This window comes from Vanacampus margaritifer, chromosome 2, assembly GCF_051991255.1.
Source record: "Vanacampus margaritifer isolate UIUO_Vmar chromosome 2, RoL_Vmar_1.0, whole genome shotgun sequence".
NCBI classification, from domain to species: domain Eukaryota; kingdom Metazoa; phylum Chordata; class Actinopteri; order Syngnathiformes; family Syngnathidae; genus Vanacampus; species Vanacampus margaritifer.
The window spans coordinates 32289680-32304459 of record NC_135433.1 but is presented as its reverse complement, the minus strand read 5'-3'; the positions used below and the strand labels follow the sequence as shown (position 1 = coordinate 32304459).

The window sequence follows — 14780 nt, the reverse complement described above, 5'->3', positions numbered from 1 at the left end:
TTCTGACCAAAACAAAGAGATCAGAACATATCACTCCAGTCCTTAAGGCTTTACACTGGGCCCCCAGTAGAATATATTTAAAAATTCTGCTACTGATCTATATATCTACACTGAATGGTTTGGGTTCCGAATATACTCGAGAAATGCTGACTCAATATAAACCCACTAAGGCACTAAGATCTGCAGACTTGAGTCAATTAGTGGAACTCAGAGTTTTAACGAAACATGGTGAAGCTGCAATGTAGCTGTTATGCTGCATACAAATGGGGCGGCATGGCTCAGTGGTCTTCTCCCATCCATGAGGTTGTGGGTTTGTTCCTCACCTCAGGTGACCATGTCGAAATAAGCAAGACACTGAACCCCAAATTGCTCCCAGTGGACCTGGCAGCGTGCTACATGGGAGCAGTCGACCACTGGTGTGTGAATGTTTGCGTGAATGGGTGAATGTATTGTTAAGTGCCTTGGGCATCATATGGTGTAGATAAAGCGCTATATAAAAAGCAGTCCATTTACCACAAATGGAATATGCCAACAGAAGTCAGCCCACGAGTGTAAATGTTTAATATGTTCTATTTTAAATATTACCATGTTCCCAAAGACGTATTTATATGTTTTTATGCTTTTTATGCTAGAGCATACAGAAGGCTTTGATGCAGCCTCTGAACGGAAGAGAATCCTTGAAGCAATGGTAGTTATTACAAAATGGCCAGCGCGTGGCAGCAGAGTATAAAAGATCAACCAGGGCCATGTTGCAACAAGCTCTTTTCCCCAGTGTTTTCAACAGATTTGTGAATAATGATGAAACTTAGCTATATTCTAATGCTAATTGCTGCAATACAGAAACAGATAGAAATATACTTTTTTTTCCTGGTGAAAGAAGAGACTCTAATCTTTCTTTTGGTAGGTTATATGTTTTTGTGTTATGTATGTTATAGCAATAGAACATAATATTCTGTGGGCCTTGCAAAATCTGTCAAAATCCAGTATAATTGCTGGGAGCGAAGGGGGTTGCTTCAGTGAAAATGGCTGGGAGTGAATCTTTTCAAATGTAAGGATTTAAAATGTTGCTTTTTTTTCTTATACCTTTGATTAAGGTCTTTCAAACATTATTCTTTTTTTTTCTTTCAAATATTTTGAAAACTATTCTTACTTCTTTACTGTAAATGTTTTTGAAGTTTGCTGTTAATGTGTTTTAACATTGTCAATGTATGTTATTTTAGTCATTTTTGTAAGCTATTTTTGTTTTCTCTGCTATGCTACTGAATGTTGTTAATTGGGTTAGGTGATGCTTGTCGGTGTTGTCTTTGCTTGCTACTTTGTTAGGTTGGCTGTGGTTTTGGACCCAAGTGTGGGGAGGCAGAGCGATGAGGCCGAGGTAAAGTCCAAAACAAAAGGGTTTTATTAATTAAACAAAATTAAGGTGGTGCACAACGTGCCGTAAGGAAACAACAAAGTCCTAAATCCAAGCATGCTCAAGTGACAAGGAACTGGCAAGACATGGGGGAAATGACAAAACGTGGAAAAATGGACTGACAAAGACTCAAACTAAAACAGGAGACTAAGGAACCGTCCAGATGGAAGCAAAGCCAGCTTCGTTCCTCAAACAAATCTCGTACACATAGAAGCATTACAACACTTACGTGTGTCCAAAAGAAGATGCTGAGGACGTTTAACGGCTGTAATGTATATGTCAAGCATGAAGTGGCGCTGTGGCGGAAAGTGTAGAAGAAGAATCAGCGAAGAAGACAAACACTTTTTTTCTCCTAACTTTATTGCAATCTACAGAACAAACATGGCTTTGCATGTATCGAAACAACATGAAGAAGATGAACACAGGAGAAGTGACAATGGCGGGTGATTCAAGTACAACACCGCCTGTTGAACGTGGGAATAAAGAAGCAAAATATGTTGCTGCAAAAGCATAAGCAAGCTAAGGACGCTGCGCTAAACGACTACGACATGGCTATCCGCCATTGTTGTTGACAGAACGGCGGTTCGCGTGCAGTCACGCGAGAATTGGCGCATATTTCATCACACTGCGACAACGCATCGTCATCGAGCTGTGACCATTCCGTCATCACTGGAGGAGAATCCTGCAAATGGTCTCCAGACGGACACGTACAGGGCGCGTTTTGAAATCTTTCCACTCTGGAGCCCGGTTTCAAAAGTGATCTGTTTCAAAATCAGAAACCACGCCATCGTGTGGACGAACGGCCTAAATGGTAAGAAACTTGTGAGGATACACACCAACTAATTACACAACAAGGGACACGTGGACAGAACACACGTGGCTGAGGGAACCAATTGGGGTGTGGGATGACAAGCACAGGTGTACATGATCATACTAAACAAGGAAAAACGCAACTGAAGTGAACGTCAAAGACAAAACCCAAAACATAGCAAAGAACCCAAACCAAAACCATGACACAATTGCCTTGTGTATGAAATGTGCCATAGAAATAAACTTGCCTTGGCTTGCCAAACCATATGATTTCCACCAGGAAAGCTAATGATAATGGGAACTTCTTAATTAAATGCATTCCCAAAAGAAATATGAATATACATAATCCTTATACTAAATAACTTAGATAATGATAAACGAAAGTTGTTATTGACTACAATAATTTTATAAGGAATAATTTTTTTTATCAAATTAGAATTTGAATGAGCAAAAACACAACACAACACATAACACCCCCCCCCCCCCAAAAAAAAACTCTTAAAATTGTACATTAAAAAAAAAAAACACAATAGGAAGGAGTTTAAAGAAGTTTGTAAATGTAAATGTGGTGAAATAAATGAATTTGTAGATGAAAGTACTACATTATGGCACAAGGGAATAAATCCTTTATGTTAACAGCAATTGCTTAAGTAATAATTATTTGGACAGTTTATGGTTGAACATACCTTTATTAGGTCCAGTCTACTGATTACACATGATTGAGTGTAGTGATGTGTTCACCTCACATACTGTGAACAGCTGTACTCTAATGAACGATCAAATATATTAGCTCATACACTTACGTGCAAAACTGGCGTGTGGTCGATTTGAGCTTTCCCCATCTTCGTTTGCCACTGCAAAGAAGAAAAACAAAAATGATGAGAAAACCCAGCTGGGAGCCCCCCCAAAAAAGAAACATGCCAGGAAATTGACAAAGCTGTGCAATATTGCTGAAACCATGATATACAGTATTTACTTTGGTATAAAGACTCTTACAGTGACAAGTTATTGAGGAAAACTAATTAGCTACCATATAATGTTCTTTTCTGCCCCCCAATTTTAACCCATTCCAGAGAAGCTCAAGCCAGAAGCTTAAGTTACCATGGTGATGTGGCTGAGCCAGCTTTGTACAAAGACAACGCACACCTGAACTGTCAGGTTTATCACAGCATATCTCAAGGCGATTTCAGTGTGTTTTGGAAAGGGAGTATTGCATTTTTATGGCAACGGGCAGTAAAGTGTGTTTTTTTGGGTCATGATCCCAGTAGAGATGACAGTCAGAGTGAGAAAGGTGAAAATAAAACGTACTGAGAGCCAACGTCGGTAAGTACGATACGTTTTTAAAGACATCCACACACGTGTGGAGTTAGCCTTACTCTATAAAGTACCACTAAGGAACTTTTCAAAGGAACCTCAACTGTCATGACAAGTTTGCTCTATATTATTTATTTGTTTGTTACTAACATAACTAAGAGATTCATTTTTCAAAAATCATTTCCAGTTTAATACATTTTGTAGAAACTTTATTATGCCATTGTTATTTACGTCGAAACGCATTCAGTGCGTAGTGACGTAGAATGCCGGCTCGCTCTCTCCCAGCAATGTAAAACTATAATAAAAAAAAGCAATGTAAGCCTCCGTAGAGTTCCTAAAGGGATGGCCAAAACTCTTGAATGCGTCTGGTGAATGACGAGACCTCGGCGTGGGGGAGGGTGATTTTCCCGATCGCATGTTGTTTCTTTAGGAACACTTCGAGGCCTACTTTGCTTTCTTTATAGGTGTTTCACATTGCTCGGCAGAGAGACTGCCACCATTCTACATCACTACACACTGACAGACGTAAATGACAATGGCGGGCGGCGTACGTCCAAATAAAGTTTAACTGAAAATGATTTTTGTAAAATAATTCTCAAAATTATGTTAGTAACAACCCAAAAAATAATACAGAGCAAACTTGTCATGACGATTGAGGTTCTTTTTCAACCTTTAAGGGATTACATCACAGTATTTAAGGCCTTTCACAGTTAACTATAGGCATATAATGATTAAATCTTACCTTTGACACCTTGGCAACGTAATTTTTTATGAAATATTAGGTGTTTTGCTGGTTATTTTTCTATTCAAAGACTCAAATATAGCCACAAATACAAAAGTTTTTTCCAGGTTAAAAACTAGGCTTTTTTTTTTTAACCATAACTTTGATGAAAGTATTTTAAGCATTTAAAAAAAATTAAAAAAAATCGATTTCACTATACTGTATAGTCATATAGTTCCATTCCTTTCCTTTGCTTTTAATTCATTGAATACCAGACATTTTCATTAGAGCAACCCCCTTCAATACTAGCCGTTTTGCTGGATTTTGACTGATCTTGCAAGGCCCACAAAATATTGTGTTCTATTGCTATATAAACATGGAACATACCAAAAGAAAGATTAGACTCTCTTCTTTCATCAGAAAAATAAGTGTATTTCTATCTTTCACCGTTCTTTAGTTATCATCGTTAGAATATAGCCAAGTTTTGTGAAAATTCTAATTGCTGAGAATTTTTTAAATAAAATAAGCTTTTTGTAAAACAAACATTTCAAGCACAACTAACACTACTATTTTTTTCTTTGTGACAGCTCAAACATCTACATAGTGCAATAAAACAACGTTCCAAAAAGTGCTTTTGATAACAAAATAACAGTTTATTGCACATAAAAATAAACAATTGACTGCTCTAACTGCAGCTCTGCCAAGTACCATAATTTAAAGTAATGTAACCGGTTTACTTTTGGATTACTCCAATATTGAGTATGTTCGTGAAGACAAAATAAAAATAAATATCACCACAATATATATTCTATAGAATGTGCCCCTGGTATTTGCGGGTGATAGGGACCCGGGCAGCCTACAAATAGCAAAAATCCTAGTGTAATTAAAAAGCATGTAGGTTATTGATTGATTGATTGATTGATTGCCATATGCTGTTTTCAAACTGTCACTGTAAGCAACCACACCACAGGTAGGTAGGTAGGTAGGTAGGTAGGTAGGTAGGTAGGTAGGTAGGTAGGTAGATAGATAGATAGATAGATAGATAGATAGATAGATAGATAGATAGATAGATAGATAAATGCTGTGGGTGTTATCCTCTAAAGTTTTCAAGTAATTCGAGCCATAAATTTGAAAATGCTTGAATTTGCAAAGGCGGGATTTCAAATGGAAAGGTGCTGTGCCTGTTAATGACACCGATCTACAAAGATGTTCAATAAAAAATTACAGGTGTTGTGAACTGGAGCTGCCTGCAGAGTACAGAATGATGTACAGTACTTTTAACACCCACCCCAACTGCCGTAAAATTTATAGACACTGTGCTGGATAGGGAAATAGACAGGTTTGTTTGTTTGTTTGCTTGTTTTTTAATATAACTATGGGTGTTTTATGCCACTTAAGACTCGGGGTACTGCAGCATGCTTAATCCTGCACAATTGAGTAGGCTTTCTAGAAGCCTAAATGTATTGTGTGTCAACCAACTTTAATTAAATTAAAAGGAAATTTTACATTGTTTTCCTCTCTTCTTAATCACTCAATGTTCAGTCAACAGTTTTATAAAATATAATAATAATTATTAATAATAATAATAATAATAATTAATAATTTTACAGCAATCGACATGACTGTCAAATTGAGTGAACAGACAGGTTCACTTAATTTGCTGCATATTTTGACCGACTGATTGACTTCAAAATCCACGGAGGCTAACGCTTTTGTGAATTAATGTCCATCACAGCATAAATCAGATTCCATCCACCTAGTTGTTCAGACAAACCAACTTGACGCATATAGCGATGTATTGCAATTATGCTACATTCGCCATTCGGTGGCGCTGCGCTACAACTTTGGTGTTCAAGTGGGTCACTTGTTTCCAGTGGTGAAGAAAGTGCCAACAGTCGTCTCAGTTAAAACTACGAAATATACTCAAAAATACAATTAATACTACTTAACGTTAGTTTGAGATTATGGTTATGTTTAGTGTTATAGTTGCGTTTACGCTTATTAACAAAGTAAAACGGAATTGGAGGTCACGTGTTTCCGGTAGAGCTCCACTCGCCCATGGTCTGCAGCTATACCCAGTCAAGGCACGATCTGTGACCCATGCACGAACGGTGACGCGCATGCGCAGAAGATCGGCCATCTTAAATCGCTAACTACGGCAACCACATAGGTCAAAACACGTTCACACACGCAAAATGAAACGGACATTGCGAAAGGTACAGGACAGGTGCACGTTTGTTTTTGTTTATTATTATTTTTATTTAATCAAATCAGTTCTGTACCTATAAGCATATTTTGTACGAATAGAAAAGATTTTGACACATACTGTAATTATAGTCTGCTGTGAGAGTGGGTACAGTTTATTTTTCTTGTCTTTAGAACAATGTGTGGCCATTATCATAGTGTAACACGTTGTTTGCAAAAGTGTATTTTTTTTTTAATTTACTTGCAATTGACTTATATTTGTTTTGTGAATTATTACTTTTAGTTTTACATGCTGAAGTGTTTTGTGTACTGCACATGTCATGAGCGCAGTGAGAGGAGAGCGGTGTAACCGAGCCAGCCTTGATCGAGAAGAGTTAAATAAGAGAGACGTGCTTGAATCCTGTCCTGCCGTGTCTGGTTAATTTAGCAGGAAGACACCAGAAAACATCAACTTGAACCTATTTGTAGCCCGCCTTTTACCCAGCCTCGGAAATGACAACATCTTAGGGTTACAATAGCATAGGGCTTGAGTGAGGGGTGGGAGTCATTTAAAACACACACACCGCAGCCCTACTGTAAAGTATAACAATGCAGACTCACTGGAAATATAATGGGGTCAAAAGTAAAATGTTCATCTTTAAAATGTATAGGATCAAAAGTTAGTTACTTAAAAATTCATCAACAATCTAAGATTTTTTTTCATGTATAATTTTACAAGCGTGCAATATCGCACAGGCATATTAACTCTTTGACTGCCAGACGTTTTCAGAAAAGGGATGCCCTGGGTGCCAGCCGATTTAAGCATTTTGACTGATCTTTCAAGGTCCACAGAAAATTATGTGTTTGGACTATGGAAATACACATACTACCAAATGAAAGATTGGACTCTCATCTTTCATCAGAAAAAAAAGTTTGTTTCTACCTTATTCCGTTTTTCAGTAATCAACAATAGAAAATGGTTAGTTTCACCTCTGTTTTGAAACAAACGTCTTTTAACGTCTTTGGCACTCCTCCATAGGATTTTACTAAACGTTATTTAACGTTTTTGGCAGTCAAAGAGTTAAGGTATTTTGTTCTAGTGTTGTTGCCGTAGTTGGCGATCCAAGATGGCCGATCTTCCGCGCATGCGCAACACAGATCGTGCAGGGTTCACAGATAGCGCCTTGACAGACCCATCTCCTACACGTCCTGCTTCTCTTCTTCTACAATAAGATCCTTATGTGATACTGGCTGATCTTATACTTGCTGCCACCTGCTGGGCATTTCTTTTAAACAACATTGCAGTCAAGCCTAATCCTTCAGTCAGAAGCCGCGCCAGACCCTCCTGTACACTCACATTATGATGTATTGATACGTCATGTGTACGCGGCGACTATGACGCTTATGATGTATTGATACGTCATTTGTATTGAGAGAGTTAAATGTCTTTAACTCTTTCACTGCCAGACGTTTTCAGAAACGGGATGTCGCCAGTGCCAGCCGATTTAAGCATTTTGACTGATCTTTCAAGGTCCACAGAAAATGTTGTGTTTGGACTATGGAAACACACATACTACCAAATGAAAGATTGGACTCTCATCTTTCATCAGAAAAAAAAGTTTGTTTCTACCTTATTCCGTTCTTCAGTAATCAACAATAGAAAATGGTTACTTTCACCGAAATTCTCTGTTTTGAAACAAAAAACAGAGAAAAAGAGCTTTTTGTGAAACGATGTTATTTCATGCACTCTAGTGAATTCTACACTTCTTTTTGTCCATGAATGATGCCACAAACACCTAAATAGTGCTTTACTTCTGTAAAACGCTTTCACCAACAATGAAAAAGTGTTTATTACGTTTATTTCCATTCAACAGTGTAACAATTTGACAAAACAATTTCGCAAACTATTTACAAATGTGTGCAACTGTGGTACTATTTACAATTATGTGGATGTTTCAAATACAGTTTTTCTTTTTATAACGCTCTCGCGTGCAAGGAGACGCCGCTGGACTCGCACAACAGTTTACTTTCACTTTGTCCGTTTCGCGTGCAAACGTTACACGTTACACTTTCCTTTTTTTCCGGGGAATAAATAGCAAGTAGCAGACTGTACACACTCCTCCGATGAATATGCATTGGACTCGGGGCACTCTTCGTCGTCCGATCGAACGTCCGCCTGTGCGTGCTCGATTGTGCTCCGCGTTTATGACGCCGTCATAGCCGCCGCATCAGCGGTTCCAATTTCGCCGTCAAGCTCGGATTCACCTTCATCATCATCGATGATGATCATCGTCGTCATCAATGTGCTCTTTTAGCGTTGGTCGATCCCTTTCGTCTTGTAAGTGTAGAGAGCTGCTTTCCAAACGGGCACCACTTCCTCCTCAGCCATCTAGCTTCCCCCCCACGTCTTCTACTGCCGCGTCAATGCTTTCCATCCACGGAGTCATCATCATCATCATCATCATCATCATCGATGATGATCATCGTTGTCATCAATGTGCTCTTTTAGCTTTGGTCGATGCTTTTGTCTTTGAAATAAAACGGCTCGGGCGTGAACTCCTCGCAAACGGTCGCCATTTTTCCTTTGTTTTCCATTCTGATCTCCTGCTCGACGCTCTAGCTCCGCCTCTACTGCCGCCCACCCGATCTTGTCAAAAGACAGTCATCGCTGCCCTCTAGGGGCCAAAAATAGTCCTTAGGCACAACAGACCTAATTGAAACTTTCACCAGAGATGCGGAAGGCTTGCCCCCACCCGTTTCAAAAAAATAATAATAATAATTGGATGACGTCTTTTGACGTCATTGGCAGTGCTCCGTAGGTTTTTACTTGACGTCTTTAAACGTCAGTGGCAGTGAGCGAGTTAAATGTTTTGTGTGTAAATGTGTTTAATGTTCACAATGTGGTGACCAGTTTAGGGTTTACCCTGCCTACCACCTGAAGACAGCTGAATAGGCTCCAGCACACCGTGACCCTAGTGAGGATAAGTGGTTGGGAAAAGGGATGGATGCGAGTGCAGAGTCATAATGCAAGCACAGACTTGTGATACAAGCGCTGTATGGTGGCAGTGACCCAACCCCCTTCACAACAAGCAGCTATTAGAGAGATAAAATTAGTGAAGTGATTATTCAAACAGAGGTTGCAAGCTGTTTATTGCTAACCTGGCAATAGCCAGATTGATGTGATTCACTCAAAGGAGTTCTCCAATCTGGGAGGCTCCACAGGGATTAGCTCGGGAAAGGCGGGACATTGTGAACAATACTCGAGCTGATTGGACGATGCGGCATCTTGTACACGTTTGTGTTGACCAATGAGAGCAACGGATGAAAACGTCTTCGATCTTGTCTTAGAAAGAGAAAAAAACACTAACATCTTTACCAGATAAAACATTCAAGGAAACGGTGAGTAATTCTGCAAGAACAGAATTAATTGGAGCGTCCATACGTCCATGTTAGGTTTGTTTGTTTGCCCCGGCGTCGGTGCTAGCTTCCTAGTTTTCGTCACAGCTGCATATCGCGCCCCACACACAATGTCGCTCTGTGATTGGTCGGAACCACAGGTGGTTCGGATCGGTGGAAATCAACAGGCTCGGTACAAGATGTATTCTCGGGAGTTTGTGAACTCACAAATACCACAAGAATTCATCTTGCAGAGCAAGGTTAGTTTATTGCCATCACCTGTTTAAGTTTACTGTCAAACTAAACAAAAAACTAAGAATTATACCTTGTGCTTAAAAAAAAACATCAACTGGATAATTCATCTGAGAACAGAGCTAAATTCTGGCGCTGTTCAATTTGGCACTAGCTGTGGTGAGAAAAACGATCTGACCTCAATCTGGTCTTGCTGACAAAAAAAGTGACAACTAAATTTAATGACAAATAGCAGGTGAGACTGTTGGCTTAACGAACATGACAAGAACCTTAGCCATGGAACAAACACACCCACAAGTTTGTAAACCCATTAACTTAAGTGAAATGAAGCAAATACAGGTTTGCCAGCACCCAAGTCCCAATGTAGGGAATCAGATCAGTGAGCTAGTGGTAGAATGTCTGCCCTGAGACTGGGAGGTTGTGGGTTCAATCCCCGGCTGGGTCATACCAAAGACTATAAAAATGGGACCCATTGCTGCCATGCCACTCAGCATTAAGGGTTAGAATTGGGGGGGTTAGATCACCAAATGATTTTCTAGTGCGGCCACTGCTGCTGCTCACCGGGGATGGGCCAAATGTGGAGAATGAATTTCGGGGGGGGGGGGGTTACTGTATATATTTAGAGTTATGTTTTTATTATCTGGCATTTTTTGTCATCCGCACCCATGACAGGGTCATTTCGAGAAGGGGTGCCCAAACATTTTTGACCCAAGATCTGCTTTCCAAGCAGCCAGCCACCTGAGATTGATCAATTCAGTGTCAATATCGCAAACCCACACACAATTTCCGTCCTGCAGCAACTACACATGACACTTTTTCTTGTCATACAACCAGACATTACATCACTCTTCCTACTCCTCTCTCACACAGACACACGGTACGTTAAAGGTTTACTTGTTATATTCATATGTGAAAGACAAAACCGACCGAATGTGGGAACCCATACACTAAGGTAAAGATTAGAAATTATTGTTAGAGACACGGAAAAAAAAACTGATGGGCTAGCGGTGAAGTTCCAATATGTTTACATGGCAGTGTATCATCAGTAGGGACACTGCGGCGGTAACGAGCTTGGTTCGCGACAAAACGCCACAGTTGGGAGTCTAACTGTCAGTGGCTCGACTCCACATTTAATAGAGCACTGGACGTGAGGGGCAATGAGGGAGCAGTGGATCACAGTCACGCTTCAAAGGTGGTGATTGGCAAACTGCGTGCACCGGGAACCCTGGCACAGCGAAGCCATTGATTGTGATTTTTCTGCGTTGTCATGGCAACTAACTGTCCATGCTTGCCAAAAGCGCAGGATTGAAATATAGGCCACATGTGACAAGAGCGGATTTTGAGATCTACTCCCATGTAAACGGAAAGTAAATTTATGTGAAACCATAAACTCTCTTGAGTTGTGTTTATGGCTTCTAAGTGGGACACCTGTTGCATCCTCTTTGTGAGTTATATTTTACCATATATCCAACAGTGGTACGACTTTCTGATTTGAGCAAATATACTGAATGTAGGCTAAGGCAGCACAGAGGGCTTAGCACACCTGCCTGCCTACCTCAGTTTGAATGTTAGCTTGGGCCTACTTATTTTCACCGTGCTTGCATGAGTTTTCTTCAGGCAGTCCAGGCACACTCCCAGAATCCCAAAATGTGCATGTTAGATTAATTAAAGAAATTAACCATGAGTGTGAATGTTTGTTTGCCTGTGTGCCCTGTGATTCGTTGGTAACCTGTGCGGGGTGTACCCTGCCTCTTGCCTCCAGTTAGCTAGGATTAGCCTCAGCTCAACTCATGGCCCTAATGTGGACACGCCCCATTGAAAATCGATGGAGCTTTTTAACCACTCTGTGACTTCAACCTCAGAGATAGGAGAGCCCACCTCAGTGTCCCAGGACTCTGCTTCCTCAAAGGAAGAAAGGTGTAATTGAGTAGGTCTTCAAAGTATTCTGCCCACCAAATCACAACGTCCCGAGTCGAGGTCAGCATTACACGATGTCCACTGTACACAGTGTGCATTCTGCACTGCTTCCTCCTCCTCAGACACCGGATGGTAGACCAGAAGGTCCTCAAAACCGTCCGGAATTCATTTTCTATGGCCTTGTTGAACTGCTGCCACGACAGAGTTTTTCGGGAGTCACCAAAGTTGCGTTCCAGTTAGCCAGCTGGTACCTATCAGCTCACTCCGGAGTCCCGCAGACCAAAAAGGCCTTCATGACAACATCCTTTACCCACTGGTCCACCAATAATGGGTTTGGGGATTGCCGCCACAACAGGCATCGACCACCTTACGGCCACAACTCCAGTCAGCCGCCTCAACAAGGGAGGCGTGTAACATGGTCCACTCTGACTTAATGTCCCCCATCGCCATGGTTGAAGTTCTACTGAAGGTGGGGATTAAAACCCCTGACAGCGGACTCTACTAGACCCTCAAGTTTCAACTACATTTGGGTCTGCTAGATCAGACCGGCACCTTCTCCCACCATTAAAACCAAGACACCACCAGGTGGGGAGCTGATTGGTTGACAGCCCTGCCATTCTTCACCCAAGTGCCAAAGACATGCGGTCGCAAATTCAATGGCACGACCACGAAGTCAATCATCAAACTGCGACCTAGCGTGTCCTGAAGTGCACAAACAGAGTAGAGTATAATCGATTATTTGTCAAACAACTGATTTTTGCACCTCTAGTTTTTTAAATTTCTTTACTTTACTTTTAAATGTCTTAACTCTTTTGTATATATGCTTTTAAATATCGGTGTTACGGTCTGGGTTTTACGCTGCCGATTCCGATCATCCATGAGTGAGATTGGCCAATACCGATTGTGAGCACTTCTTTACAAATTTAAAGGTCCCATATTATGAAAATGCACTTTAGTGGGGGTTTTTATCAATAATATGCATCCCCAAACTGTCTACAATCCAACCAGGTATGAAAAGTCCGTCCGCGACTTCTTTAGCTTTCTCCTCCTATCTGAATTGTGTGCTTCAAATGAGCAGATTAAACTTCCGTAATCGTTTGACGCCACTAAATCACAGAAGTGCACTCGAACACCGCCCCCTCAGGTTAGTAAGGTTCGGAGCAAGTGGTTGCTTCCTTCGTCTGAGTCTTTGAAAAGATAGGGGTTTAATTTTATTTTTGAAGGACGTGTACCGACAGAATTTCCAAAAGGACTGTTTTGTTACTGAAAAGCTTGTTCCGAGCTGGATTTGCAAACACAATAGATCGGTCCCAGCTGGTGGTGTGTGACACGACTGCAAACGTGAAAGATGTAAGTTTAACACTTTATTTGGAATATAGCTAGTGTCTAAAGTTGGAGCTACATTTGTCGTGTGGAGGTTGTTTGATTACAAGGTCAGATATGATAAAGAAGACGGTGGTTGGATAATAAAGTACCGGCCAAGCATCCCATGGCCGCTGGAGCGTACCTCGGGTCAAATCTGGGCATTTGTTGGCCCTCTACCTCCGGAATGAAAAGACATTGACATCGTTGGAAAACTCTCGTCGGCCAAAGTCCGGTGGCGTGTTTATGTCTCCGGTAGGATTTAGCGTTCCGGAGATACGGGGGCGGAAATCCGGGGGCGGAAATCCCCAAAATCTACCCCTTTTATTATTATTATTCTGCATTGTTTTGCCAAGATACAATCCACGGTGGTTATTTTGCCGTGACTGGCAACTTGCCACCTAGTTGACGTGACTTTGTGAGGGTAACCGGCCGCTAAGTGGTTACGACAAGACGGCTTGCACGTTGCGACCACGCAGTGGCCCAAATGTGCACACTTGTGTTATTCATAAACGCCTGTAAATGTCTACAAGCATTCACGGCAAATCAAACATTCGCGGCAAAATAACGTTTGTGGGACAGTTGCCGGTTACAGCAAAAATAATCGCGCAAACTAACGCTACAACATTGTGTCTGTAGTAATGTTAGGCCGAAATCACAGCTCCTTCGAGAGAGAATGGTATGACCTAGGCGTGACCTGGTACAGCTATTTACTTAAAAAGGACATGCACCTTAAACAGGCTGTTTTGAACATGGCGTTTTTCTGCTAATTTAGGGACAGCAAAAATATTAGGTCCAAAGTCAGTTTGGACAAATGCATGTCACAGACATGTCTTTTACACATTTGAGAACTATTTTAGCATGTGGAAAAGTTTAATAAGATGGGAGATTTAAATAATGACACTGAATTGTTCCGTAAATTATGGCATCCAGGGAAGATGCACTTATGGGGGACAGGCATAGCTAGCTACCTAATTGCAAGCAGTAGTGGTAGAAACTGAGTAGCCTGCAATTGCGCTGGGCAACTACTGCTGCGATTGAAGGCGCAAAAGCTTTTATACAATGAGGCCGGGAATGAAAAACATCTCGTAAATCAAGGCACTTGTATCTCAAGGTACCACTGTAAAATGTATGTAGATACACATCTCTGAATTCATTTTACAGGGTCTCTGAGGATCTGTGAACAATATACAGTATATGAGGTGTGGGAGGGAAGTTCTGCAACTGCTATCACAAAATATATATTTCAAATACAAGGGTTCCCCTTCAAACTAATCCTACTCGAGTTGAACACATTTTTCTAGCCTTGTCTGCCACACCTTCATTAAGTCCTTTAAAGATTCTTTCAAAATCCTCCGCAGCTCCATTGCCACAGACCTCTTGATGTCATCCATGTCTTCAAAACTCCTCCCT

General features: G+C 40.9%; 1 protein-coding gene across 3 annotated transcripts in view; it reads right to left on the bottom strand.

Moving 5' to 3' along the window:
- The window catches only part of pde1cb (phosphodiesterase 1C, calmodulin-dependent b), a 139783-nt gene that overhangs the window by 96792 nt on the left and 28211 nt on the right, over positions 1 to 14780 (bottom strand). For all 3 annotated transcript variants that reach the window (XM_077558476.1, XM_077558477.1, XM_077558479.1), the window contains exon 2: positions 3025 to 3075. In XM_077558476.1, coding sequence (XP_077414602.1) covers positions 3025 to 3075 — 51 coding nt within the window. The remainder of the gene's footprint in view (positions 1 to 3024; positions 3076 to 14780) is intronic.